This window comes from Verruconis gallopava, assembly GCF_000836295.1.
Source record: "Verruconis gallopava strain CBS 43764 unplaced genomic scaffold supercont1.10, whole genome shotgun sequence".
Lineage (NCBI taxonomy): Eukaryota > Fungi > Ascomycota > Dothideomycetes > Venturiales > Sympoventuriaceae > Verruconis > Verruconis gallopava.
In genome coordinates this window covers 37692-63590 of record NW_015622146.1, presented here as the reverse complement: position 1 = coordinate 63590, position 25899 = coordinate 37692, and the positions used below count along the sequence as shown (strand labels likewise).

The 25899-nt window shown below is 50.6% G+C and overlaps 10 protein-coding genes across 11 annotated transcripts; 4 read left to right on the top strand and 6 right to left on the bottom strand.

The window, feature by feature from the left end:
- Positions 1–518: 518 nt before the first annotated feature.
- On the bottom strand, positions 519–5686 carry PV09_03666 (uncharacterized protein). Its single transcript, XM_016356890.1, has 4 exons — positions 5089–5686; positions 3358–4575; positions 2244–3275; positions 519–2174 (listed from the first exon to the last, which is right to left on the bottom strand). Exons 2-4 carry the CDS (start codon positions 3816–3818, stop codon positions 1649–1651), a joined length of 2019 nt encoding a protein of 672 aa, XP_016214979.1. The 5' UTR covers positions 3819–4575; positions 5089–5686; the 3' UTR covers positions 519–1648.
- A 1494-nt stretch (positions 5687–7180) lies between these two features.
- Positions 7181–9096, top strand: PV09_03665. Of its 2 annotated transcripts, XM_016356888.1 has the most exons (3): positions 7181–7587; positions 7679–7900; positions 8201–9096. In XM_016356888.1, the coding sequence occupies exons 1-3, from the start codon at positions 7538–7540 to the stop codon at positions 8901–8903; spliced, it is 975 nt and encodes a 324-aa protein (XP_016214977.1). In that variant the 5' UTR covers positions 7181–7537; the 3' UTR covers positions 8904–9096. The 2 variants fall into 2 exon arrangements, with proteins under 2 accessions (XP_016214977.1, XP_016214978.1); XM_016356889.1 differs by lacking the exon at positions 7181–7587 and having other exon boundaries at positions 7593–7900.
- Positions 9097–9435: 339 nt separating this feature from the next.
- PV09_03664 (uncharacterized protein) lies at positions 9436–9705 on the bottom strand (the record flags this gene model as incomplete). Its single annotated transcript, XM_016356887.1, has 1 exon — positions 9436–9705. The coding sequence occupies one exon, from the start codon at positions 9703–9705 to the stop codon at positions 9436–9438; it is 270 nt and encodes an 89-aa protein (XP_016214976.1).
- A 1175-nt stretch (positions 9706–10880) lies between these two features.
- On the bottom strand, positions 10881–11728 carry PV09_03663 (uncharacterized protein; the record flags this gene model as incomplete). Its single annotated transcript, XM_016356886.1, has 4 exons — positions 10881–10989; positions 11226–11296; positions 11351–11673; positions 11698–11728. The coding sequence occupies 4 exons, from the start codon at positions 11726–11728 to the stop codon at positions 10881–10883; spliced, it is 534 nt and encodes a 177-aa protein (XP_016214975.1).
- A 197-nt stretch (positions 11729–11925) lies between these two features.
- PV09_03662 (uncharacterized protein) lies at positions 11926–13368 on the bottom strand (the record flags this gene model as incomplete). Its single annotated transcript, XM_016356885.1, has 2 exons — positions 11926–12198; positions 12250–13368. 2 exons carry the CDS (start codon positions 13366–13368, stop codon positions 11926–11928), a joined length of 1392 nt encoding a protein of 463 aa, XP_016214974.1.
- A 79-nt stretch (positions 13369–13447) lies between these two features.
- On the top strand, positions 13448–15089 carry PV09_03661 (uncharacterized protein). The gene is made up of 4 exons (XM_016356884.1): positions 13448–13626; positions 13675–14558; positions 14631–14750; positions 14806–15089. The coding sequence occupies exons 1-4, from the start codon at positions 13531–13533 to the stop codon at positions 14864–14866; spliced, it is 1161 nt and encodes a 386-aa protein (XP_016214973.1). The 5' UTR covers positions 13448–13530; the 3' UTR covers positions 14867–15089.
- PV09_03660 (uncharacterized protein) lies at positions 14687–15741 on the bottom strand. Its single transcript, XM_016356883.1, has one exon. It carries the CDS (start codon positions 15712–15714, stop codon positions 15172–15174), a length of 543 nt encoding a protein of 180 aa, XP_016214972.1. The 5' UTR covers positions 15715–15741; the 3' UTR covers positions 14687–15171.
- A 137-nt stretch (positions 15742–15878) lies between these two features.
- PV09_03659 (uncharacterized protein) lies at positions 15879–17553 on the top strand. Its single transcript, XM_016356882.1, has 3 exons — positions 15879–16224; positions 16285–16745; positions 16803–17553. Exons 1-3 carry the CDS (start codon positions 15976–15978, stop codon positions 17161–17163), a joined length of 1071 nt encoding a protein of 356 aa, XP_016214971.1. The 5' UTR covers positions 15879–15975; the 3' UTR covers positions 17164–17553.
- Positions 17554–18387: 834 nt separating this feature from the next.
- Positions 18388–21269, bottom strand: PV09_03658 (5-methyltetrahydropteroyltriglutamate-homocysteine S-methyltransferase). The gene is made up of 3 exons (XM_016356881.1): positions 20865–21269; positions 18975–20809; positions 18388–18922 (listed from the first exon to the last, which is right to left on the bottom strand). Exons 1-3 carry the CDS (start codon positions 21195–21197, stop codon positions 18790–18792), a joined length of 2301 nt encoding a protein of 766 aa, XP_016214970.1. The 5' UTR covers positions 21198–21269; the 3' UTR covers positions 18388–18789.
- Positions 21270–21422: 153 nt separating this feature from the next.
- Positions 21423–25763, top strand: PV09_03657 (uncharacterized protein). Its single transcript, XM_016356880.1, has 2 exons — positions 21423–22615; positions 22666–25763. The coding sequence occupies exons 1-2, from the start codon at positions 22077–22079 to the stop codon at positions 25679–25681; spliced, it is 3555 nt and encodes a 1184-aa protein (XP_016214969.1). The 5' UTR covers positions 21423–22076; the 3' UTR covers positions 25682–25763.
- The last annotated feature ends 136 nt before the right edge of the window (positions 25764–25899 follow it).

Here is a 25899-nt window from a genome sequence, read left to right as displayed (position 1 = left end):
GCTGGGTCACAGACTTCCTTGCATTGTGTCGCTGCTTTCGGTAACGTTTCCGGCGCTTTGGTAGCGAAACAGAATCGGTTTGAACAAGCCGAAACACCTATCAAAATTCAATAACGCTGGGTGCAACATGGGACAACCAGTTGTCAGTGTCATGCCTGCCGAGTGCATTCGGAGTGCGCGATGGGCTTGACGCAATCGCCACCGTTACGTCGCCGCTGCTCTGAGACAACTCCGCACCTGGCAAACGGAAATCATGCTCAAGGTTTTGGAAAGGCGGCCGAGATGGATGGATTCGCTCCTATTCCATCTCTCTTCGGGGATGCTGGAATCGGACAGTCGTGGCGTTTTCTGGAAGATGCGCCGAAATTTCTTGACATGTCACATGACCTAACCCGCAGACTGCAGAATCGAAATACTGGGATAAACATTGGATGCGAAATGCCTTCAGACATCGCCGCCGTTGGATGAGGATTGTGATTTGACACCTCATATTGCAATATCTAGATGAAACAACTGCGCGAGGGTGTGATGCTTGCTCGACGGGCGGCAATACTGCGTGTCCACCACGTGGTACTCAGTCGAACTTAATAGCCAATGGCAACGTAATAATCATTGTATTGGCTACGTCAATGAGAGAGGGCTATTACAGTATTGTGCTAGCAGTCTCCTTCCATGACGACTTTCACCAGGACTAGGACAGAATAGCACCGCGTGGTTTTTTGGAGATCCTTTCCGTTTGAGTGGGGACGCAGGCGGTGAAGATTGGCCACACATTGGGGCGACCACAACTCACGCACGAGTGTGGGAAAAAAAAGCAAGCATAGGATGGAACAATGGAACCAGTGTCAGAAGGGAAGGCGATCTGCCCCTCCAAGGAGTTTGACTCTCCTTTGACGTTGAAAGAAAGTCCCGGAGCCAAATCCTGAGGCTTGCATGAACCAGGGACTATTCAGGAAATGAAGGGTGGGTGACGGCTTCTACCGTGAAAGAATGACGGCAAACCGATTTCACGGTCAAATCTGACAATCTCTTTTACGGGGCGATAGGGAAAGACTGTGATGATTGGCTCGCAAACCGGCACCTTCCGTGAAGTACGAATACTTTAACAGCCAGGAGGCAAAGGGAACAAGATTACGAGAAAGCACGTCTAATATGTTGCAGTGCTATTGATAGTGTGCCTGTGGATCGCAAATTCTGGGGGGATGCAAGATACGCCTCATACTTCGAAAAATCGTCTCTTTGGTGATGAAACTCTCGCCCATTCAACGGGATAGGTGCAAATAGAGCCGAGTCTCATCGCCTTCCTGCCAATGGAAACAACGCCGTCTCAGTTCGCGAGCCTATGCGAACGCCGGATATCATGCATCGCTGCTCGCCCACAGCAAAAATCGCTCATAAGTCCATTGTCGTGGGAAGAGAATAAATGACAAAATACGAAGTGGCCTATGAAGATGATAGACTGGTCGTGTCTCCGAAGTCGCGTGTCAGCCCCAACACGGCCCAAAAAAGGACTTGATATTAGTGTGCATTGCTAATCCTCAGCCTCCAAGGCTGAAGGGCTAGGCAACCCTTAGCTTTGAATCTATTGCAGGAGAAGTCTTTCAAATGGAGGAAAAGAGAATTTTTTGTTCGTTGTCTAGTCATGCGGTTATTGTTCGTCATGAGCTTCGTTTATGACTCCAGTTTCATATCCAGACGGCGTAGGGTACGAAGGTGGGCTCATCATCATCGGGCCCGCCGGCGCAAGCACATTGCGAGGTGGGAGTGGTGCTGTCGCTGGTTCGTTTTCTAGCATACAAGCGTTTTCGAGCATGTTAGTCCATTTGCCGCTGGTGCCCGCATGGCTGTGCTTGAGGTGTTGTCGGAAGTGATCAGCCCTAAAGAATTTTTTGGCCTGATTGCACTCGCCAAATTTGTGTTGCTGGCAGAGATGTTCTGCTCGCACGTCCCAGTTTGGGGGATTTGGGAATTCTTCGCCGCAGTATCCGCAGACGTCGTAAGTCGTCGGATGGATGTGCGAAGCATGGAAAGCTGCCGGAACCCCGCTCAGGGCCGCGCAGGACCACGCATGTTTGCGCAAATGCAGCGAATTCTGATGACGTTCTGCCTCGTTTTTATTCTTGAAGCGATTTGGGCAGTACACGCATTGATACCGCTTCTCCAACTCGTGCATCCTATGAGACGATGTCAGTACAACAGGTGGAGGTGTGGTGTGATTTTGGATGCCTAAAACTTGCGCTTACCTCAGCTCCTCGGCCGTATCGAATTTCTTAGGTTTTTTGGGGCAACACTCGCACACGTGAGGATACCCCTCCCACGCCTTAGGCTTTGGTGGCTTGGAGACACTGTTTTGACGTGAGTGCACATCGCTAGGTGTTGGAGACTGCATTTTTTGGTCTGGTATAGGTTCTGAAGGTTTGCGAGTTTGGTGGGGTGGTGCTGTTGACAAGGAGCTGCGCGGACTGAGGTTTAGGCTCCTGCTAGCCGCATATGGCGAAACGGCGCCAAAGTCCGGATCTGCAGATGGCGACAGAGCACCAGGCGAAAGGCGCTCACCGCTGTACGATGTAAGGCTGCTGGAGGTCGACATGTTCCACGTTGACGCGAACGATGAGCTCGCTTTTTGTCCCAGTGACAAGGTGGACGAATGCGACGTGCCATATTGAGCCGGTCGAGATATGACGGGTGAGTTCTTGGTAGCGAGCATCTGCATCGACCGGCGATGATACAAATCGTTGCCAGTACCCGAGACACGATCTTCACGTGAAGGACCGCCGTCAGATGGTGGCGAGGAAGCCCTTCTCTTCACGCCAGTCGCACCAAGCTGTTCACCTTCGGCGGTTGAGGCCGTCCGGTCGTGAATGTCGAGACCGTCCATCTTTGTAAGTTCTGGGTCCAAGAAGACGCCCTGGTCGTCGCTGTTGCGATGCGAGCGATAGCTGCTGCTGGCGGCATCGTCAAACGCATCCGGCGTCGACACGCTATTCACTCTTGACGGGAAGGCGCTGTCGATAGAGGTGTGTTCAAAGTAGGGGCTGCGGAAGCCGCCACTAGGAGATATGCCGGAGGAAGGCGCGCTTGCCCAACGCGACAAGGGCGAATCAATGGAGGAATAGCGGTGTTCGGGGACGGACAGCGGCTTTAGTTGAGCCGCAAACTTGTTGTTGCTGGATGTGCCCGCGTTTGGGCCGCCGATCCTCGATAGAAGATGTTTGTCGTATGCTTGTGAGGCCGTGTGCACTTCTTTACGTCCAAGATTGCTTTCGCTCTGAAATCTGCAAGGCATGGAAGACGTGATGGTTAGCATGATGTGCAATCTTGCCAGCAAAAGAGATATGCTTTGGGGACGGTGTTTACCTCGACAGAGAAGGCCTCGCACCCGAGCCTCGGTCCTCGTCGCTGTGCTCCAGTCCCTCCATGATCATGGACGGGTCAATGGGAGTGACAGATGACACGGTGCTGCCCCTTCGTGTGTCGTGGGTATCATATGGCGAGCTCCACGCGCTGGCGTATTCCTTGCTGGACTGACCGCTACCCAAAAGACTCGAACCGGGCTTTACAGATGCATGGGGTGATGATGGTGGGAACCTATTGCCGTACTTCCAACCAAGATCCTCGCCCTGCTCAAATGCCAAACGACGAGGCGGTGGCAAGGGAGGCGGTGGCGCCTCTCTGGAGTTGGGTATCGCCATTGGCCTCGCGGATATCGAATTGGGGGACGCTGGGGGGATTTGGACGGGTCGCGCTGCGGCACCGAGTCCATGGTGTGGGCCGGAGCCAAACACTTTAATTGAAGGCGCCGAGGTCGAGTGCGACATCGTGCACGCACGATCCACAGCCAACAAAGCAAAGGGAAGGATTGTGAAATTGGAATTGCGATTGCCACCAGCTGAAAGCTCTTGTTCGATGAGGTCGGGAGCAACAATGGGCTTTGTGGCAACGGGACGGGACTGATGCAAGCAGCTGGCTGAAGCCCGGAGCCTTGTGCGCAGCCCAGCCACTAACGTCGGCGCAAGGGAGCGTGATGCAAGAGGTCGGTTCGGGGTGAGACGGGCGGTGTGCGGACCAGCGTGAAGGGAAGAAAGATGTTTACGACACAGGAGAAAGTGGCCGGGATTGGGCGTGCTGCTCGTGGGGATCGAATTAGCAAATCTCTTGCATAGGGCTGGGCTGCTGAAGGAAAGGGCGAACGAAGGGGGGGGTCCCGTGGTGTTAAGCAGCGGGTAGAGGTCGGCGGTAGGGTCAGGGTACTGCAGGCGGTAGCGCAACGGGGGAAGGAATACGGTAGGGTCTGCTAGGACGTGTGGGCGACTTCTTTTGTAGGCGGCGGGACCACCAGCTGCCACACGCGCACAAGCCTTGTTCCCGTTGCGCGTGGTGCCGCCGAAGCAGTGCAAGAAGTAGCATTCGACGTCGCCGTGGGCAGCAGTGATAAATTGTAATGGCAGCACCCACCAAAGAACCTCGACTGCCTGCAACGTTTTAGCCTAGGCTGGGCTAGGAGCTGCGCGCTAGGTGGGCTGCCCGCTGCTGACTTGGAAACCTGGATCCCAGTAGTACGTCGCAGTGACCGAGCTAGCGAGCCATCAGCTAGGAATCTTTTGCCGCGTGAGGCATCCGTCGCTGGTGCCGCCCCTGCGACCCTCCCAGAGGGCTGCAGGCGACGTACCACGCAAACGGGAGTCGGGCACAGCCACTTGGGTCCGTCCAGCATCATCCAGCCGGCTCCAACCACCGCCTGCGAGCCAGCAAGCAGCGCAGACGGCGCGGCAATCCGCCTGTTCCCGCTGGCGGACGTGCCAGCGCCCCTAACTTAGCACCAAGCACCACAAAAGCACATCACTGACAGCGCCCGTCTGAACTCTTCCACGCCGTGAGTGGGTGCATCCTGCCGTCATCGCTGAACGTTGGACGCTTCGAGAAAGAACGAGCGGCCGTGATTCACTGCTAGCCTGCCTTCGTCTGTCTCTCTAGCACCCAGCTAGCAGCAAATCACACTTCGCCCTCTCCGCGCCGTGTTTGTACTGGTGGTGCCGATGCCGCGTTGGGGCAGCTGGGTCTTTTTGTTTTGAACGAAAGCCCACTCACCTGTCACGACTGTCAAGCCGCACAATCAAAGCTGGATATTCCTGGTGCCACCTGCGAACGGTTGCAGCTAAGCCTTCTCCGTTCGTTCCTATTCAGAGCGTCGAACGCACTGCCAAGCCTGTAATGCGAGGCAAAAGAGGGTAGCTTGCGAATACGTGCTGTGTGCGACCGGTATTGGTGAGATCGGGCTGCACTCGTGGGCTGACTGTAGACGCCCACTATGCTCGTGTCAGGGACAACGAGATATGCCTTTCTCTGACTGATCGCTCAATAACGATGAGTTTGACGGTCAGAAGCGCGTCCCGAATCCGTATGCGGTAAGCTTCCAGTCCATGCAAGAGACTACTGCAATGTTCTTTTGCGAAGCCAAATGACAATACAGTTCACGCTTCGTGTCGAACCGCGCGCAGCTCAGGGAACGTTTGATGAGCGCTGCTTTCTTGTGCGGCCTTCGGCCAAACGGAAAGAAGAAGAAACCAAAGTCAACAGTGGGGGCAAATGAGAAAGCAAAGACGTCGGGTTTGCTCTCTCTCACGCGGCCGTGTAGGGAGGATCTCTCCACAAAGTTTTGACAGGCAAGCCGACAGATCTGTGTGTGGTGACTTTCTCTGCTTAAAAAGGGCGCCATAAGGTAGTACCCTCTGTTTCTATAGTTCACCCTCCTGTCTGATGCTCCGTAATGACGAGACCCAGTCGAACACTCATGCAGACATGACCATCCCTGACTGTGTTGCAGCAGTCCACAATTTGTTGGTAAACGTTGCCTCTCTAGAATCGACATCCAGCGGCGACTATCCTGCCCTCATCGTGCATCCAAGGCTGGCCCGCACGAGCCTTCTGTACCTACTTCGATCCTGGTTCAAGCAAGTGGCCGTTTGGCCGCTAACCTGATGTGGGCACATCCCCGTCGGGCTCCGATTTACCTAACCGTCGGCCTGCCATTACGTGCTGATTTCTTGTCCTGAAATGACGAACCGTTATCAGCCCTTTTCTCTGGTTTTTGATGATGTTGATCGTCTGGTCGAAAAGAAAATAGCCTCTCGGATCATGAAGAATGATGACGGACCTGTACCCCAGGAGACGCTTCCAGAAGATACTTTACGCACTCAGCTGCGCAGCTTGGAAAAGTCTTTGCGCCCTTTCCGCCCTCAGCGCGGCAGAGCCAGGCGCTACGTACAGGCTTCATGCTCATCTCAGATCCGTGGCCTTTGCTGTGGGATCCTGCGAGTAGTGTGAGAGTCAGACGACTTGTTTCGCCTCTCCTCGTGTCCTGAAATGATCCTAGCGAAGGAACAAACCCCCCCCCCACAGATCTCACGAAGATGCCAGGGTGAGGTTCGCTTTCAAGCCTCCGAGGAGCAGTCAGCCCTATGTGAAGCTAGGTTGAGATTAGCGGTGGAGAGATATCCGTGCCGTCGCATGCCAACAAGCGTGTGTCGGGCACTACCTGAGTCCGGACTAGCGCGGACTCGGTTCGGATATTGCCCAAGCGCCGACCTTGTCCGCTCAACAAGGCCGATTAAAAGTTTCGTAACAGGTTCACGAAATGAGATGATGGGAACGCAGTCATTGCCTCAGGCTCGAAAATTTTTTTTCCGCTCGACAAAGCGCACAGTGATGGTACGAATAGCCTGCATTGCGGCGGAAAGCATGTCAACGAAGAACAAGGAAGTTTGAACCGTACATGTCGGCGTCGCGGTGTGCCGCGTGACGCAGATGCTCGCCTTACGCTACCGTCTACTCGGAATTCCGGGGGTGCGCTGCTTGGCCGAAGAGTGCATGAACGGTCGAGAGAGATTACGGGCCATGCAGATGATCGCGAGGAAGAAGCCCCGGATCTCTGGCTTCTTGTCATATCAATAACAAACACGGGCGTGAGGTGCCGCCAGGCCAGCGCGGCATCAGCAAAGCTGGCTTTCTTCCCCCGTCTCCAGCATGGCGGCTGGACTCGCCGGTCGCAGCGTGATCGGCCTGGTCAGCGCCTGCTGGGCCGTAAGGCATCATAGGGCTGGCTGAGGGGTCTAAGCTGAGGGGTCTTGGCGACGTCCCCTTCAGCCTCGGTGACCTCCCACTGCCCTCCAGCCTCTCGCGTCCTACACCTGTCTCGACGATCTCGCGTTGAGACAGCAGCGCCATCTTTTTTTTGTGGAGCGCTTACTCTTGCCTTCAGCAGGCGTGATTATTCCGTCGTATTACTCGCATTTGCCGTACATTGGTGCAAAAGCAAACGACTGGGGCAGGCGACAAACGCGCTCAGCGGCCTGCCAAGCCCGGCTTTCGCTTGCCGCCAAAAATCCAGAAAGCGGCCATCAAAATTTCTGACTCGATCGCGCATCTGGTCTCCACACAACCACCTCATCGATCAGCAGGCTCGATCTTGCCCTCATCTTAGACATCGAGCCCAGAAATAGACAGTTTCTTGTTTTGGCCCACAAATCGTACCGTAATCATGTCGTTGATAGACAAAGTGCCCGGCGAACTGAACTTGTATATTGGCGGGTGCGTTGCCCTCGACCGCGTAGTTCGGGAGTCGCGAGCAGAAAACCCCGCCCCCAATAGCCGATCATGCTGACCTTTGTATTCCAACCAGGCTGTTTACACTGCAGCGCGTGGAGCAGATGCGAAAGGCGAACATCACCCACGTGCTGTCCGTTCTGCGCTACAATAAGGAAAGCCCGCTGTTTAAACCATATAAACATCTGCTCATCGACGTGGATGACGTCGAAGATGAGAACCTGCTGCAGCATTTCCCCCAGACCAACGCTTTTATCCAAGATGGCCTTGATGGCGGAGGAGGGGTCTTTGTACACTGGTAAGTGTACTGCACCATCTTCCATCCACTTCAGAGCCTCGTATCTGTCAGCTTCGGCCATGATGCCCAATTTCTCGCTTTCTTAAGGAACTTGTCTTCTGGAGACTGTCGTGTAGATGAACAAAACTTCACCCGCTTAGCCAGATTGACCTGCACACACCATACACCAAGCAGACTTAGCCTCGTTGAGGTCATTGCTTCGTTCAGACCGTAATGGTCGCGCTGTCCGAACTGCCCTTGCTCCACAGCGGACGTAGTTCAGTTTCTAGACAACTTTGCTGAACGCTAACGGGGATTTAGTGCGATGGGCAAGTCCCGGTCAGCAACCTGTGTTGCAGCATACTTGATGTCCCGCTATCATATTTCGCCGCAAGAAGCACTGGAACAAATAAGACTGTCACGACCAATTGTCGAACCTAACGAAGGGTTCATGCAACAGCTAGACATGTATCATCGGATGAATGCACCTTTGAACGTAGAGGAGTCACCTATCTACCAGCGGTGGATGTACCAACGCGAAGTACAACTGAGCAGCGAATGCGGTATGGCACCAGAAGCTGATAAAATCCGATATGAGGACGAGCATGTGAGCGCCGGCGATGAGGAAAACGTCGAGTTTGATATCAAATGCAAAAAATGCCGAAGGACCTTGGCTACCAGTGCATTTGTGATACCACATCAACCGCCTCCGCACAATGAGCCTTTTCCTCCGTCGTTAACATGCGCCCACCACTTCATAGATCCATTGTCGTGGATGCGGAATGAACTTGGAAAGGGGGAGATTGAAGGGCGCTTTGACTGCCCAAAATGTAAAGCCCAGATAGGCAAATACTCCTGGAAGGGTATGAGGTGCAGCTGCGGCAAATGGGAGACGCCTGCCATCACGCTGGCCAAGAGCAGATGTGATGAAGTGAGAAAGACCAACGTCGGAGGTATGGGGGTTCGAAGAGGGCCCGGCGTTGGTCTGCCAGCGACTAGAGCTGGGGGTAGAGGATTGCTGTGACCGAAAGGAGGCTGAGGACGCATCATTACGAAGAGAAGTCATGATTGCATTGATGATTCCTGCATTTAGACAAGCGCTGCGACATGCTTTGAGATACGCATAGTTAGATTCTAAAACGGGTTGAACACGTAAACTGCGAACTTGGGCAGCATAGATGAGCTGGTTCGTTTGACGATATATCTATGCCTTTTTTTCTTCCTGGTTTCTCGGGTTGTCCTTAGTCAAATCGCGATTCCTAGGCCGGTTGAGCCTCATTGCATGCTACTTCATTACGAACAGCAGTTACATCGACAATGGCTAGTGCCAATCAGCCGGGTAATGCACAGGTGAACAGTTCAATGACCGAAATTAAATGCGACGTCGCGCTGTCGCCGCTTATTTTCTCGATCCACCATGTCCACAAAAAACTTGAGGCCATGGTCAAAGCAGTGAAGTTGATAGACACTGAGCACAGATCTTTCAACGACTTCGCCGATCAGCATGTGCCTTTGTGGAATGCGCTTGCGTTCGCCGAAATGCTCATTTGCCCACGTCAAAAGACAAACCCGTCGGCGTTCCCAAAAAATCGTCTTTCTACACCTGGATCGGCAAATGTTTGTCGCCGGTTATTCTTACCAGCCTTCCCACTGAGCAGATCATGCATGGGGAACAGTCGGACATAAATCTCAGGTACTATCGCCAACTCCTTGATGACCAGATCGGGAACGATGGCCGCGATGAGACTGACCGTGCGCGCCTCCATCGGGAAGCCATCGAGTGAGGAGCGGTCATGGGTTCCACGCGAATGAATACTCTGTGACATGATAGCTGTCCAGTGACCCAAGGAGTAATTTCCAGGCTTGGGTAGGAGCCTAAACCCGGGTGCTTATGTGCATGTCTTGGTGAGAGCTTGTTGCAAGGTGGAAAGGTGCTGAAACGTCATCATCAGCTGCACAGACCATTTTGAAGGACCGCGAGCGTCCGAAATGAAAAAAGTCGGATTTGCTGCTACGAAGAAACCCCACGCAGGTGAAGGGTGACAAGAGCCCGACGAGTAAAAACCCGGTCCTATCTGAAACGGTTGCAACGGACGCATTCAGAGACCTGAATCTCACACCGACTAACGACGCTAAGGGAGGCAATGTTCGGAGTGCGATTGTGGTCAAACAACTTCGTACGGTCGACACAGGCAAGCAGCCCCGTCGCGATCACTGGCAGTGTTAGGCGAGGACGGGACGGAAAGAACCATCCCCAGATGCAGAAATACGGAACATCAAGGCTGTCGTGGTCAGTGGCCAATGGGCCCGCGAAATCCTACGGATCATTGATAAGCGGAAAATGGTGGACGCACGAGGAGTAGATCGTTTCCATGCGGCGGAGTCCTGAACGGAGCCTTCGACGCCCGTCAGAACCTTAAGACCATTCTTGAAGGATGCATGTCTTACGTGTCCAACTGCAGAACGAGCATTTGCGGGGTACGCCATGCGAGCAGGACCAAATTTCGTTACGGATTTTTCAGACCTTGTTGATAAGGCCTTGGTGTAGTGATGGAATGGGCTCGGTCAGCACATGTTTCATAACGGAAAGTTCGTGAAATGTGACTGTTACTTAGGAGGTTCGTTTTGAGGCCTCTAGTGATACAAGAAGGTGCAACGTCCGTCACAAAGCTTTGCTGACTGCATTCTTGTGATGAAAAAAGATTTTCATCGCATGCTCCGCGCAGCTAGAGCTCTCAAAACCCCACAATGGCATACCTCGTATTCATGTCATGGGGCGCATCGCGCTCGAACTATCTTGTGATAAGCGATCCAGCTGGAATCATACCGAAAGCGCATATGGTCGCAGGCCAAGCGACACGGTTGGAGCTTGCCCTCTCTTGTACCGACTTGCAGAACGCGGTCTTCGAGAACGGTTAGGTCACATTTTACAAATTGAACATGACATCTTCTCGAGCCTAAGAAGAAACTAGGTAACTCTTTGCGAGAGAGGGGTTGTCCATTAGGCTGGATCCCGATTTGGGGTTTGGGGTAAAGCAACGAGGCGTTCAAGATTGCGCTTCGCATTTTCAGCATTACGAATATTGTTTAGTCGCTGTAAGTAGAATGTCCTGCGAGAAAAAACGGCTGGTTAGCCTTGATAGCGCTTGTTATGAGCAGGTATGGGAAGGTATGCTAGTCGAGCCAGCAGCAAAATGCTGATTATGATGAAGCATCTGCTTGCGATTACGTCTGGAATGCCAATATTGCATTCCTATGACGCACCCAATCCCACCCAATACTTCGATGACGCACTCAAAAGGGGGACAACGCGAGAGAACGAGGGAGGGAAAAGCCAGACACGTACTTGTGCAGGTTGTATATTCGAATCCCACCATCTGTGTTAGGGGTTCCTGTGCTGTTTTCAAGAATTTTGATCTATGATTCAGTTAATATCGATGTAGCACACGAGGAGAATGGAAAAACGCCAACCTTCTCATCACGTTCCTTCTCATCCACTTTGTCAGCTTCCGTGCGTTTCTTCTCTTCTTCGTTCGATTTTTCTCCGCTGCCTTCGTCCTTTCCGCTTTCCTTTCGCTTCTCCGCTTTCCTTTTCATCTTTTCGGCGTATTCCTTCTTGACTTTCTCAATTTCTGCATTCAGCTCGGCCTTCTTACGAGCCTCTAAAGCCGCAACCTCATCCTTATCGGGGATAGCGAAGTTTGGATCGGCCAAATGACCTACGCAGGTATAGAAGAAGTCCTTTGTTTCTTTAGACTGCGTTGATCTTCCGATATCATCGTGGAAGACGCTACCTTATTATCTGGTGTGATAAGAACATGCGTAGAGGGCTTGAAGCAAACCCAGCATGGTTTGGCTGCGTTGTCGGCTACCCTGCGGTGATGCCACACGTTTGGTATTGCAGCCTTCGTTGTCATCGCTTTAGCACACTACTATGTTGGGTCTAGCAAAAGATGTTAAGTTGATCTCGCTGGATTCACGTTGAGACGGTATTGCTCCGCCCTCGGAGCACGTGATGAGCTATGATACAAAGATCCACCCAGAGTTCATTGCAGCTTCGTTGAATCTATTGTGTCACACGAGACGCTTGGTGATGGAAACATCTTCGTAAGAAAGGCAGCCATCTCTTGAGCTTGTTCAAAAGGAACGCGCCCTTGCAACAAACCCAACCAATCTTGAGTTTCATGAATGTATTTGCCCATGAAGACCTTTTTAAGTTCGTTTGAAGTTCCTTCCTCAAACATCGCATGGCCCGCTGGTGTCCATTTGCAATCAAAAATAGCTCCGTGTTGCGCCTTAAAAGAGATCGTGGGCTTGCTCTGTGGACTGCGTTAGTTCCGTTGATAAAGTATGGCAAACTCTAGACTCACAGTCACATGGTCATGTCTATTCTCGAAAGGTTTCGACGAAAACTCAAAGCTTGGTGTTTGCAAGAATATCCACCTGAGAGAGGTCAATTCGTCAAAGCCTTTGCGAATGTCCGGGATGGCCAAGGCATCATCATCCACGACTGCTTCGACATGTCTTTTGACTCGATATTGCTTGACAAAGTGTTCTCGTACAGCGTCTACGAAGACAGCGTTTTCAACCCCAATATTGCTAACAGGTGAGCTTATACTCTCAACACCCTTGGCCGATATGTATGGCTTCGCCGGAGAATGTAAATACTCAGGTATAGCTCGTAAATTCGGCGAATTGAGAAGCGCTGTTCCATGATGCAATGCTCGGTTACGTGCCATCTTGTAAGCTGAACCAGAAACCTTAAGCGGTCTCTGTTCCAGACTAGTATAAGGTGTTCTATGCGTATCTGCGATATCGACAGACTGCCATTTGCTCCCCTGGTCCAGAACTATATCATGCCTTTCGTTGACCCTAGCCCTATCAACTCCGATACTCCGCAAAGCTCGTACCACCATCTCGGCATGTTTGTCTCGTGTAAAATCCGTAAAGTTGCAGATTACGCTCCAATTGACATTTCCCTCATCGTGGAACACCGTTCCACCGCCGGACCTTCGTCGTACGAGACTGACATCGCCTAAAGTTGAGCTTTTTGGTTGGATACTTTTGGAAGTTCTCTTCTGGTCCAGTAGCGCAAGGTTTACTTCAAGCCATGGATTTTGATTGCGGCCGATGATGACACAAGGTCTATTGACGTACAGAAACAGTACTTTTGAGTCTGGAGGAGATTTCTCAAAAAGATAGTGTTCGATGGAGAGATTGACGAACGGATCGTTTGAGTTGGATGTGTATATCTGGAACTCGTTTGATGATTTGGATACCTCGCAACTCCAGGACGAAAAGCTGCGGTATGTGTAAATTCCAGATTTTGTCCTTTTCAGTCCGATGATCCTTGGGCGCCAAGCTGGTGACAACATTGACCTACTATCCAATTGTTGGCGTGATAAGATGAACAAGTTTTGCTGGCCGAAAATGGCCGTTTGATTAACAGTGTCAATCAGCTGACAGCGCGGCCAGTTCGAGTTCGGCATTTCCCCACTTCGGGCACGGACGCGACGGATGCCTATCTACTCAATCCCTCCTAGCTGGACTCTTCTAAACTACGTTGCACAAGTTTCAATTGATCCTTTTATGAAATACATATTTCGCTATAAAAGCATTGAGGTTCTTTGTTGCCGGAAGAGCCCCCCAGGATGGCGATTACAAGATCAAGCCGCAACGCCAGAAATGCTACTGCTATCGTTACCGCTGTGGCAGGATCAAGTCGGGCGAACGGGCTGACAGAAGAGGTTTATTGCGACTTACTGGTTCCAAATGCCTAAACTCACCCATCACAGTCTGCCACTCGAGTAAGAAAGCGAGCTTCCCGGTTAAGCGGAGAAAATCCCCAAATCAAAGCATCGAAGACTCTTCCTAGGCCACTCGTGAAAAGGCCTCAAAGGCCTGTGGATAGGGCTTCGATTGCAGCGCCTGATCTTACCCCGACTTCTTCGCCAGTAAATCCCACGACTCATCCATCGACTCACCTAGCACCTATGCAAACTAAACCTCGGCGAGCTGCTCTACACGCCACAAATGCCCCTCTCCAGACACCAAAGGGATCACGTATAGTTAAATACCCAAGTGATACACTTCAGCACGTAGACTCAAAAGATTCAAAAGATATTATAACGACGAATAACTTGCTTGAAAAGGCTTGTGAGCATCTGTGCAGAGTTGATTCACGCCTCAAACCCATAATAGATGCACACTATTGTAAGCTGTTCAGTCCTGAGGGACTTGCTGAAGACGTTGAACCTTTTCAAGCACTGGTAAGTGGGATTATAGCACAGCAGGTATCTGGTGCTGCCGCTGCAAGCATTAAACGGAAGTTTATAGACCTTTTCTCGGCGCCGGCGACCCACGAGGCTGATGCAGTTGAGCCTGCTGCAGCTGAGAGGATAGCAAAGGATTTCCCGACGCCTCAAGAGGTCGTGGAAAAGGATATTCCAACGCTCAGATCAGCAGGTCTGTCACAAAGAAAGGCTGAGTATATACATGGTTTGGCAGAGAAATTTGTTTCAGGGGAACTATCCGCTAAAATGCTTGTCGAGGCAAGTGATGAAGAAGTGCTGGAGAAGCTTGTTGCTGTGAGAGGCCTGGGCAGATGGAGCGTAGAGATGTTCGCCTGCTTTGCCCTCAAGCGGACGGATATCTTCTCTACAGGAGACCTGGGTGTGCAGTATGTCTAATTCCACATTCTTCTCCGCTATATGAAGAGAGTGAACACAGGTCTGATCTGATCTTGTTTTAGACGCGGCATGGCAGCATATCAGGGTAAAGACGTTGCGAAGCTCAAAAGCAAGGGAGGCAAGTGGAAATATATGACTGAGGCAGAGATGCTCAGTATAGCTGCGCCATTTTCACCCTTTCGGTAGGTTGTATTGCTTCCTTGAACTCAATAACGACATGGCTGACAACATTTACAGAAGCATATTCATGTGGTACATGTGGCGTGTTGAGGATGTAAATCTAAATGCCTTGTCGTAGTGAGCAGAATATGTTTTCAAGCATTGAAGCTACTCTCGCAACGTAGAGTGCTGCCTTTTGGAACTGCTGCCATCCTATTTCTTCTAGTTCGTACTGGATAGGTACATTCGTCTAGCTGGTCGAATTTTTTGTTGTAGATGATGCCTTTGAGTGCTAATCCCTACGTGTAACTTAATCATTTAAGAGAAAACGGCTATGGTGGCACTTCTAGAAATGGAACCGCGTCATGCATTGCATCTGGTAGAAGAATCCGTACTTAGAAGGACTCAGATACCAAAAGACGTCAAGTACGCAAGAATAGGCTGTCACCTAATCCTGAAGCCAATGTCTTCGATGTTTTTCTCATTCGAGATTGCGTCTCTTGAAAGCTTGATACCAGCACGTCTCGTTTTTATGTGGGGTTCGGACTGGTTGAGATGAGAAGAACGATCGCCAATAATGTTTTCGATAACCTTGATTTTCGCAATGGCGCGATTGAGTCGGTCATCAAAATCGGAAACAGAGTCTTCATTATTCTCCGTTGAAAGTGATTCCAAGTCCGTTAGCGAATCCAGCGTCCGAATATGCTTGGCCAACCGTTCATTATCAGGCAATAGTGTCAGCTCATGACTTTCGGCTTCACCGCCTTCTGCCTTCTTAGGATAGGCCATAGGCAGACGTTTGTTCCAAATTTGAGACTTTCCGTGTAACCTCCCCATCTCGAAGAATTTCTCAAATCCTTTTTCTAGGCCAAATGTTCGTCCCTCGATTCTACCAGCTCGTTCACCATCTTCGACGCCTAGGCAATATCCTTCTCGATAGTAGTTTTCTTCGAGATTAAGAATCTCATCAAAAATACCTTCGTTCATTGTCGACTATATGACAGTGAATTATCCATGTGTCAGAAGCAAATTTCTCACAGGCCAAAAATGGCAGGCGGAAGCCTGGGGTTAAAGTTTATGCCTGAGAGTTGCCTGATGAGCGGTGGATCATCTGGATTGTGAATCGCGCTTCGCGTTTAAATGTTGGAAGTGTAACCACGAAAACCGCACGTTAGGATTGTCTCTCACCATCAACGTGCGAACCGTCAATCTTCGTACAAATTCTATCGTGAATACTTGGTGTCAAATATGGCGTTTCTCAGCGGCAGCAGCAGCACGACGAATCCCACGCAAGGCGACCTGAAGAACGATGTCGAAGTGTCCGAACCGCCGAATGACAGTATCTCTGATATTGCCTGGTCAAGCGCTGCCGATCTTCTCGCGGTCAGCTCTTGGAACAATGAGTGTAGAATCTACGAAATCGATGCACAGGGAAAGAGCACAGGAAAAACCATGTACAAGCATGAGGGTCCTGTGCTAAGCGTCTGTTGGTCGGTCGTAAGTTAGACCTTATAAGTTCTCATAATCTCTTGAATTAACGTGCTGATATGGTCCTAGGGAGGTACGAAGGTTGTATCAGGTGGTGCGGATAAAGCTGCGCGAATGGTTGATCTTGGCGGTAACGGTCAGCCGCAACAAGTTGCACAGCACGATCAGCCCATCAAGAGCGTTCGCATGTTCCAATATCAAGGCAACGATATGCTCGCTACAGGCTCATGGGATAAAACCGTAAAATTCTGGGATACGCGCACCCCAAACCCAGCTATGTCAGTGAACATGCAAGACAGAGTGTACACCATGGATGTACGCAACAATTCTATCATGGTGGTGGGCTGCGCCGAACGCTATATCAATATCTTTGATCTGTCCAGCAGCAATCCAAGTCAATTTAAGACGGTACAGAGTCCGCTGAAGTGGCAGACAAGAGTGGTCAGTTGCTTTACGGATGCGACAGGCTTTGCTGTAGGTAGTATCGAGGGGCGATGTGCCATACAATATGCGAACGAAAAAGACTCGAGGTATGTTCTCGTGTCTTACCTAACTACATGGAAGACCTGAGCTAACGAGCTGCGCAGCAAAAACTTCTCGTTTAAATGCCATCGAGCATCGGACACCACGGCGCGTGACACAACAAAAGTCTATGCTGTTAATGCCATCTCGTTTCACCCTATTCATGGCACGTTCAGCACTGCTGGTAGTGATGGAACCTTCCATTTCTGGGACAAAGACGCGAAGCATAGATTGAAGGGCTACCCAGAAGTGGGAGGTAGCATTTCCGCGACAAGCTTCAATCGCAATGGCAACATATTTGCATACGCAGTCAGTTATGACTGGAGCAAGGGGTATGCATACAACACCCCGGGATATCCAAATAAGGTCATGCTGCATCCTGTTGCAGGCGACGAGTGCAAGCCTAGAGCGGGTACAAAGAGGTGAAATATCGGTTGACCGCCCTGCCGGTCGCAGCATAAGGATAAAATGAATGTCAATCGTCGGATATACAGCATATCTGCACATGTCCACCCTTTCAAACTTCGTGCGAAAACAGGGAAAACCCAACAGCGTAAATAGGCATTGGATACGTTTCATTCTAATGTTCAGTAACGCACAGCAATGGATGGCTTTGAAAAGCAAATTCACGACGAGAGCTGAATCATCAGAATGGCAGATTGGTTGAAGATGCGGAATCAGCAAGTAGATATACCCAGCGTGCAAATTTACGCGATTGTTACTCACTCCCATTGTCTCAGCAATACTAATCCTGTTTCCATCTATTGCCTTATCGTAAAGGTACAATTTTCTACACTTGCTTTCCTGCTCGATATTTTATTGTGAGTAGGTTGAGTTGAAAGTCCGCTTTGAACATTGCGTTGCGTAGAATTGCCCATGCGGAATTGTGCGTCCCATTTTGGCCTTCATTGACTCTATCTTCCAATCTATTCTACAGCAGTACAGTCAAAGAACGGAGCGCACCATAGTAGGTAAATTGAACGAAGCATAGCAACGCCTGACTTGTAGCTTAGACACCCTAGAGCTTGTGCTGGCACCGCGAGGCCAAAGGCACATATTGGTTGTATTTGACTCCGGAGCAGGACTGAAACCATCTTTTTTTTGAAGCATTCCTAGTTAATTGTGCAAATCGACCCCTCTCCTTCACAATGCTTGACGTGAGTATATGTGAATAATGCAATTCTGTTGCGCGATCTTCAAGAGTTTCGGGGTGATGGAAGGCAAGGATAAGCTGGCCTATGAAGCACAAATGGCAATGGAATGCTGCTACATTGGTTGCATTGCCGCCGGTCCGCTAGTTCTCAACATGACATGGAGCTGAATTCAACACACGCCTTGGTTCCGTCTACATTCAGGCACAATGTCGTCCTAAGGACGTGAAAGTTGGAACACCGATTGAAGACGAGAGCACAAAGAGCATGATATGGTTAGAAAACTCTGGACAGCTTGAAAGCCTCAACAATGAGTCATAGTGAAGGAAGGGACAGCTGAGACCTGATTAGACTCAAATCGACTCAGGACTGAGAAATGAGTCGATTTCAGAGCACTAGAGGTGTATCAAGAACACATAAAAGTACCTGATCCACAAGCTATACCAGGCAGGTTGAGATTCTACGAAAAAATGCAAGGGAATCGGAAGCAGGAGAACGATTGCGTGAAGTCGTCAAAGGGTCCAGATGAGATATTTCTGACATCTACAGCTATTGTGTTGCTACGTACTTCATTTTCATTTCAAAGGGGCACAGCTTGTTGAAGCTGCGGGTATCACAATTGATTTTTGATCCTCAATGCGCACTTAGACACCTCGTTCTCCATATGCATCCATCCCATCGATGCAAGAAAACCCAGTTGAAGCGGGTCATAACTTTTTGTTCTGCACATGCCTATTTCCCTAAGGACTGGAGAAACGCCTGCCAATACCCTCCAGCACACCGCCCATGCATTTGTTGAATAAGTAGAAGAAGAAACTGGGCAGCAGCAAGTTGAATTAGTGCCGCATTAACAAGGCCCGAATGGATGAACGTGACTACAAGCGTCGTGATTGGTGTACACTTATTTCGCGTACTTCTCACGGTAGAATTTGGCAGCATTGACCAGGTTAGTGAGTGCAGCTTTGGTTTCTTTCCACTGGCGGGTCTTGAGGCCGCAGTCTGGGTTGATCCAGAGTTGATCAGGGCGGAGGTAGCTGTCAATTAGTCAGATTCTATTCGAAAAGACGTTTGAGGGTAGCGACTTACGCAAGCATCTCTTCGATGCGGTCCTTAATCTCCTGCTCGCTTGGTACTCGGGGAGAGTGGATATCGTACACACCTGGGCCAATGTGACGAGGGTAGGCCTGGTCGACGAAAACCTTGAGAAGTTTTGCGTCGCTCTTGCTGTTCTCAATAGAAAGCACATCAGCGTCGAGAGCAGCAATGGCATGGAAGAAGTCCTGGAATTCGGAGTAGCAGAAGTGAGAGTGGATCTGAGTGGAGTCCTTGACACCAGCCGTAGAAAGCTTGAAGGAGTCGACCGCCCATGAGAGGTACTTCTCACGTTCAGTGCCAGATCGGAGGGGTAGACCCTCTCGCAATGCCGGCTCGTCGACTTGAATGACGTAGATGCCAGCAGCTTCGAGGTCGATAACCTCATCACGCAGTGCAAGAGCCAGCTGCTGGGCTTGAACGGATTGGTGGACATCATCGCGGGGGAATGACCATCGCAGGCAGGTAATCGGACCAGTAAGCATACCCTTCATTGGCTTCTTGGAGATTGAAGCGGCATACTTTGACTCCTTGACAGTCATGGGAGCTGGGCGGGAGATATCACCAACAATGATTGGTGGGCGGACGCAGCGGGAGCCGTAGCTCTGAACCCAGGCGTGGGTTGTGAACACATAGCCGTTCAGGCGCTCACCAAAGTATTGCACCATGTCATTGCGTTCTGGCTCGCCATGCACATATACATCGAGGTCAAGCTCATCTTGGATCTTAACGACTTCCTGGATCTCCTTCTCAATGAACTTTTCGTACTCCTCGGCTGTGATCTCGCCTTTCGTAAATTTGTTACGCTGGATACGAATCTCGGAAGTCTGTGGGAAGGATCCGATAGTCGTTGTTGGGAACAAAGGAAGCTTGAGATGAGTCTTTTGCTGAGCATATCGCTCTGGAAAGGGAGATTTCCGGTTGTGCATCTCTGGAGTAACCTTTGACTGGCGTTCCTTGACTGCTGCGTCGTTGGTGCGGCTCGAGGAGGCGCGAGCCTGCATGGACTTGGCATTGGCCTCCAGTTGCTCACGGACAGAGGCTGGGCCTTCGGTCACAGCCTTGGCAATAACAGCAACCTCAACAGCCTTCTCACAAGCAAAGGAAAACCAGTCCCTAACCTCGGGATCTAGCTTCTTCTCGCTTGCAAGAGTATGTGGGGTGTGAAGAAGGGAGCTGGAAGTAGCGACAATGACACGGTCCTTGCCGAGCTTCTGAATGGCAGTCTCAACAATCTCGATGGCCTTTTTGAAGTTAGTCTTCCAAATGTTGCGGCCGTCGACGACACCAGCAGACAGAACTTGTGTGGAGCCAAGCTGGCTGATGACACTCTCCAGCTGCTCCGGGTTGCGGACAAGGTCAACGTGCAGACCATACAGTTGGTTGATGCTCGGCATAACCTCAAAGTTGTGAACAATGTCGCCGAAGTACGTGGCCAAGACGACTTTTGGCAGACCAGCAGCGGACAGCTTCTCGTATGCTGCCTTGAAAGAATCCTTAACCTGCTTGGGGAGATCAAGCACCAGGATTGGTTCATCAATTTGCACAGTTTCAGCACCGGCATCCTTCAGTTTCTGAAGAAGCTCAACATAGACGGGCAGGAGCTTCTCAAGCAAGTCAATTGGCTTGACTGTGTGTCCACGGTCGGCCTTGCCAAGATGCAGGAAGGAGACAGGCCCGAGGAGGACTGGGCGAGTAACGATTCCTGCTTCCTTCGCCTCGAGGAAGTGACGGACTGGCTTAGGGTCCGAGGCCAGAGAGAAGGTCTGATTGTCCTGGAAGGTAGGCTTTACGTAGTGGTAGTTCGAGTCGAACCACTTCACCATTTCCTGCGGTATGTTAGATTGGCATGGCCGTGACTATGCACGGTTCAAAAAGACTCACCAAGCTGGGCACGTCTACATTGTCCTTCTGGTGGCCACGGCCCATGGCAAAATACGTGTCGAGGGCATCCAGCCCGGTCTTTGCGTATCTGTCTGGAATTGCATTGAAGAGCTGGATGTGGTCGAGAACCTGGTCGTAGTAGGCGAAGTCATTGCTGGGAATGATATCGACGCCGGCGTCCTTCTGAATCTGCCAGTGAGCAAGACGCAGTCTCTTGCCCTCCTTGAGGAGTTCCTCCTGGGAGATCTTGCCAGCCCAGTAAGCTTCCGTTGCCTTCTTGAGGTCCCGAAGGACGCCCATACGAGGGAAGCCTAGAACTGAGGACTGCACCATGATTGGGAAAGGATGGATGTGAAGGGAATTTGGGATTTTCGAGAAAAGAAAATAAAGTGCAGAAGTGTAGTTGAGGTCAGCAAAACTTTGTTTGCGGCGGGGTGGGAAAATGCACAGGCGGTGTGGCCGATGTCGCAATTCCAAGCAGACGTCACGAAAATGATCGAGCGTTTTTTGGCCCCGCGACCGGCGGCGACCTGACAACGGACCGCGACCAGCGGACACCAGCGCGGGTCCGGTCGCCAGTACGTCCACACAGGACAGCAAAGTTGGCACTGCGCTTCGGGCGGACGCGAACCTCCCGTACCGTTCCACAATCAAGAGACACCGGTCAGGAATCCATCCGTTTGAGGCCAATGTCCCATCTCCGCGATGCTCGCCCAGCTCGCACCGACAGTCGGCGTCGCGAAGACGACGGCTCAGCAGATGACAGTGATGCTTGACGCTCATGTTTGAAATGCCACGCGCGCCTCATGGTTCCCTCCTTGCGTCTTCTCTGTCGCGATGCTCGTTCGTTGGTTCGGCTGATATCAGCATGATGTGTCCTCTCGCTCGCCATCGAAGCAGCCGCAGTCTCACCGGCTTGGGCCTGGCCTGCACTTTCCCATCCTCCTCCCGTCGGAAGCGACGAAGACGACGTCCGCAACGATGCTGGACTCTGCCGTGCCTGCCGTTGGAAGACGCAAGCAGTCATCCATATCCCCCAGTCGCCACCTGGCTGCCCTCAATTCCATTCTCCAACCTCAGTCTCGTCTTCGATCCAACGTGCAGCACATCACTTTTATCGCCCAGCAATGCTCTAACCGTGGTCTCTCCTCACGTATCTGCTTGGCAACCGCTCCTTTTTGCTTCGTCTTTAAGCAGATATAGTTTGAAAAAATGGCGGCAGAGCTGTGTTGCACCGCTCCCAGATCCATGACACCTCCTGAACCTACCATCAAGCGCAGGCTGAGGCTGGCCAATACGCATATCTCAGCTGGGCCCACAGATGGCACAGATTCACACCACATGACCGCTCGAAGTGAAAACTTACGCGAGATTCAACGCCTCTTCGAAGCAAACACCATAAATGCCCTCGCCTTGCCTCCAGGACCGATTTCTAACGACTTGTCGACATTTGGTCCTAAGCACTCTAAGCTCAAGTCGTTTTTTCGCCGGCATTTGTCGCTTAGTCTATCCAAGCCGGTTATCGAGCGAGGGGGCCCAAAGAAGAACAGGGACATCAAGAATGAAATTCGCACTAATCTTCTCACGGACAGAGGCCCAGATTCTGGCGGCTATGACTCTGATGCCGCCGTCCTAGAAAATGCTGACGAACCTCCAACACCAGAAAAAGACCGTAATGCAGGCGCACCACAGGCTAGATCTGAAACTCGACACCACACAGTTGAACACTGTGAACCTAATGTTAACCGTCGGTGAGTAGCTCTGAACGTGCTCCATCACCTTATTATATTAACCTCAAAAGATCTCTGCCTATGCCATTGGCACTGCCTCAGCTCTCGTTCAATAGTCAAGGCCTGCGCCGTTCACGTTCGATGACGTCGATTCCAAGTCTAAGGGGCACGCCGGAACAAATTCCAATGCGACTGCCGTCATTCTCCTCTGAAAAAGAGACTTCCCACACATGGAAGAGGGGAGTCATGCAGAGCCTGAATATCGATTCTCCTTCTATTCCACAGCTTGTGTCTACGCCCGTTAGGCAATCAGGGCAGAGCGAGCTTGATCATGCTACATCGCCAATGCGAGAGACCATCCTAGCAACGGATTCCCGGCTTCTGACTGTTCAGGAATCATCCACGTTCAGCCACCCGCCAAGCGAATCGGGAAGCCTGCCTTTAACAGGAACTCGTCCATCCGAGGATTGTTATAGCCACGCTGACACCAAGACATCATTTGAAAGAAGGCTCGCCTCACGCTATGGGAGTTGCTCGTCTTCAAGCGGAGCAAGACCTCATTTTTTCATGAGACCAGAAAGGCGCCCGAATCGCTCCTCTGCTGTTTCCCTTCACTTGTATAGCATGGGGATTTCGCAGCATCTCCGTTCCACGTCTTCCTTCAGTATCAGTGAGGGCAGAAATGATGCAGTTTCAAACCCCTTATCAACAACGCCCTTTCGATCTCTGACCCCGCCCAAAAAGAGGAACAAATCAAGTCCCTCCTATGAGAGTGAAGAGTTACCGCCTTTGCCACCTAGTGGCGAAAGGGACACTGGATCATCAACATACTCGTCCAAATCAAGAATTTCGAAACGTTCCGACGTTCTGATCAGAACGATAGAATATGATGAAGGACCTAACGATCGCGCGCGCACGCCGCACAGTACTGACCTTCCGACGGCTGCAATGCCGAAGAGTGATCTAAACAAACATTCTAGTTCTCAAGCCTACAAACCTGGACTGCCGAACAATCCAAGCATTAGCAATCTGAGCGAAATGAGCACAAAGTCAAGCAAAGTAAGTCGTTTCAGGGAGGATTTTGAGATCGGCGACAAAAAAAGGTCGAAGAAGCGGGCTTCTATAGTCAATTTGTTTAACCAGCTCACTACAAACCCCCTTCAGCGTCGAAAGAACGGGAGCGTTGAAAGTCTTGACGGTCCGTTGGACGAACCAATGCGCCTTCAACAAGCCATGGCTTTAAGTGAGCGCAATGATGCTGCCGGCCTACTGGCAAAAGCAATTCGCGACAAGCAAGTAGAAAAATCGGCTCTATATTTGAGCGACAACAAACAAGCCGCTCAATATGAAGTCTTTCGACAACGAAGCTCGTCCTTTGGTCGACCCAAGGGCGAGCCACACAACGATGAAAATCAATCTGTTGATGCAGATCAAAGCCATGTGTCACGAGAATGGCATCATCGTTCTAACCACGGAACACTCCAAGATCCTGATGCTCCAACGCCAAATTCGTATGCTCCTTCACTTGGTCCAACGCTTCTTAATCAGTGTACCCGTCGTTTAACTTCTGATTTTATAACACCTGTCTTTTCTCATTTGGAAGACTTGACTGTAGAGCAACAGCGTAGCCAGATTCAAAAGAAGTCTTCCAAAAACATTGATCCGACTTCAGTCGATAACGTCGAACATGAATCGAACCTCCAGCTCAATGGCGTGCATGCATCTTTGAAGATCTCAGGACTTGCTATTGCATCCGGCAGGGCAGAAAGTATCTACACGTCTATTTCCAACGATCAAATAGTTGATCTTGACGATCCTAACCTTGATCTTGGTCCCTGGTCACGTTATCCCAGTCACACACGAGACCAGCGTACTGGAAGTGCAGGTATCAAAGACCATGTCAAGACGCGCGATTTCGCGTATAATGTTAATCCTCTTAATATCAATAATGATCCATCAGGCAATGACTGCGACAGCTCTAGACTGAAAAAGCGAGGTAAAAATAAAAGGCGTGCTGGTACATTACCCAAGAGCAAGAGTATGATCATTAGCAAGGGACTGCGCAACTATGCTAAAATGTTCACACGATCATCGAGCACCGAATTTTTTCACTATGGGAAAGGACATCGTTCCAGTATAAGCACTGGTGGTCACTTAGAGTACCCTGAGCTTGAAATTCTCCCACCAGTCTTCGCCCCGATTCCAATCATTCCGGACCGGAGAAGTGAAGAAGAAGAAGCAGAAGAAAAAGATGGCGAAGACTCTGGACTTGCACCAGGCAAAGATGAAATTGAAATGAAGCAAACGAGGCTGAGGCGTGCTGATCATGATCAATCCCTCTCAGACTTCACAATGATCGGACCGTCACGCTTAGACGGGCCAACGGACGCGAAAGAGACTGATGCAACGGCTCGCGAACTGGGAGAAACTTGTCCTATAGCCAGTTCTCCAGCACTTGTCTCTCGGCTTACAGCTGAAGATGGGACGGTTGCCACATCAGCGCTAACTTACGCTCGCGACTACGAGTCCTGCGTTCGTTTACCTCCAAGTACATCTCATTCGACAACTTCTTGTCAATTCAAGCTGTTACAAGACGGGGACTTTCATTGTCACTCTAATCTTGATTTTTCAAACTCACCGGATGAATATTTGATTGACAAAATGCTGGCATTACAACCGGCTTCAGTACATCTTTCTCCTCTGCCTTCGCCGCTAGACTCACCCTTGCTGGCCCCGAAGCAGTCTATGAGTGAAAGTGCTAACCAAAGGAAATATGAGCATCGAATGCAATCAAAGAGCATCAGCAGTGTAACGAGTTTAAGAGCCAGCTCCATGGATCTGCTCAAGACTCTGAAAGAAGCCGAGGAACGCGAACGTAAGCGCACCTTAGAAGATTTGCTGAGCAAGACAAGCGACAGCTTTTCAAATGACAGGAAAGCATCTGCAGATATGAATACCAGGAGTGCTATAACAGAGAGGGCGCACCTTACAGCCTCGGAGTACGACGTGCCAGGAGTGCTCGGGTCGAAACATCAAACTTGGCCTGAAGCGAATCGAGGCAAAAGCACCACGATTGAGGCCAGATAACTCCTCTGTGAGGATCAAAAGTTACTTGAACTTTCGAGGGATATGCTATTCCGTGCATGTTGCTACGACACCAATGCTGTAGGTACATTAATATTATTCAAAGATAATGTGAACATACGTAAAGCAATGGACGTAATAGAATTCCGCCACATTTTCTTGTCAAAGCAAAGCTTCTTTCTATGCTATTTCTAATCCAAATTTCTAACCTCACAAGATTT

Excerpts from the sequence above, each read along its gene's own strand:
- PV09_03666 (XM_016356890.1), bottom strand. The coding sequence starts at position 3,818 with ATGTCGCACTCGACCTCGGCGCCTTCAATTAAAGTGTTTGGCTCCGGC. Across the intron at positions 3,276-3,357 it reads GCGAGGCCTTCTCTGTCGAG|ATTTCAGAGCGAAAGCAATC; the intron begins GTAAACACCGTC and ends CATGCCTTGCAG. Across the intron at positions 2,175-2,243 it reads GATACGGCCGAGGAGCTGAG|GATGCACGAGTTGGAGAAGC; the intron begins GTAAGCGCAAGT and ends ATCGTCTCATAG.
- PV09_03665 (XM_016356888.1), top strand. The coding sequence starts at position 7,538 with ATGTCGTTGATAGACAAAGTGCCCGGCGAACTGAACTTGTATATTGGC. Across the intron at positions 7,588-7,678 it reads CTGAACTTGTATATTGGCGG|GCTGTTTACACTGCAGCGCG; the intron begins GTGCGTTGCCCT and ends TATTCCAACCAG. Across the intron at positions 7,901-8,200 it reads GGAGGGGTCTTTGTACACTG|TGCGATGGGCAAGTCCCGGT; the intron begins GTAAGTGTACTG and ends ACGGGGATTTAG.
- PV09_03661 (XM_016356884.1), top strand. The coding sequence starts at position 13,531 with ATGGCGATTACAAGATCAAGCCGCAACGCCAGAAATGCTACTGCTATC. Across the intron at positions 13,627-13,674 it reads CGAACGGGCTGACAGAAGAG|TCTGCCACTCGAGTAAGAAA; the intron begins GTTTATTGCGAC and ends CACCCATCACAG. Across the intron at positions 14,751-14,805 it reads GCGCCATTTTCACCCTTTCG|AAGCATATTCATGTGGTACA; the intron begins GTAGGTTGTATT and ends CAACATTTACAG.
- PV09_03660 (XM_016356883.1), bottom strand. The coding sequence starts at position 15,714 with ATGAACGAAGGTATTTTTGATGAGATTCTTAATCTCGAAGAAAACTAC.
- PV09_03659 (XM_016356882.1), top strand. The coding sequence starts at position 15,976 with ATGGCGTTTCTCAGCGGCAGCAGCAGCACGACGAATCCCACGCAAGGC. Across the intron at positions 16,225-16,284 it reads TAAGCGTCTGTTGGTCGGTC|GGAGGTACGAAGGTTGTATC; the intron begins GTAAGTTAGACC and ends ATATGGTCCTAG. Across the intron at positions 16,746-16,802 it reads GCGAACGAAAAAGACTCGAG|CAAAAACTTCTCGTTTAAAT; the intron begins GTATGTTCTCGT and ends CGAGCTGCGCAG.
- PV09_03658 (XM_016356881.1), bottom strand. The coding sequence starts at position 21,197 with ATGGTGCAGTCCTCAGTTCTAGGCTTCCCTCGTATGGGCGTCCTTCGG. Across the intron at positions 20,810-20,864 it reads ATGTAGACGTGCCCAGCTTG|GAAATGGTGAAGTGGTTCGA; the intron begins GTGAGTCTTTTT and ends AACATACCGCAG. Across the intron at positions 18,923-18,974 it reads CGCATCGAAGAGATGCTTGC|CTACCTCCGCCCTGATCAAC; the intron begins GTAAGTCGCTAC and ends ACTAATTGACAG.
- PV09_03657 (XM_016356880.1), top strand. The coding sequence starts at position 22,077 with ATGGCGGCAGAGCTGTGTTGCACCGCTCCCAGATCCATGACACCTCCT. Across the intron at positions 22,616-22,665 it reads GAACCTAATGTTAACCGTCG|ATCTCTGCCTATGCCATTGG; the intron begins GTGAGTAGCTCT and ends TAACCTCAAAAG.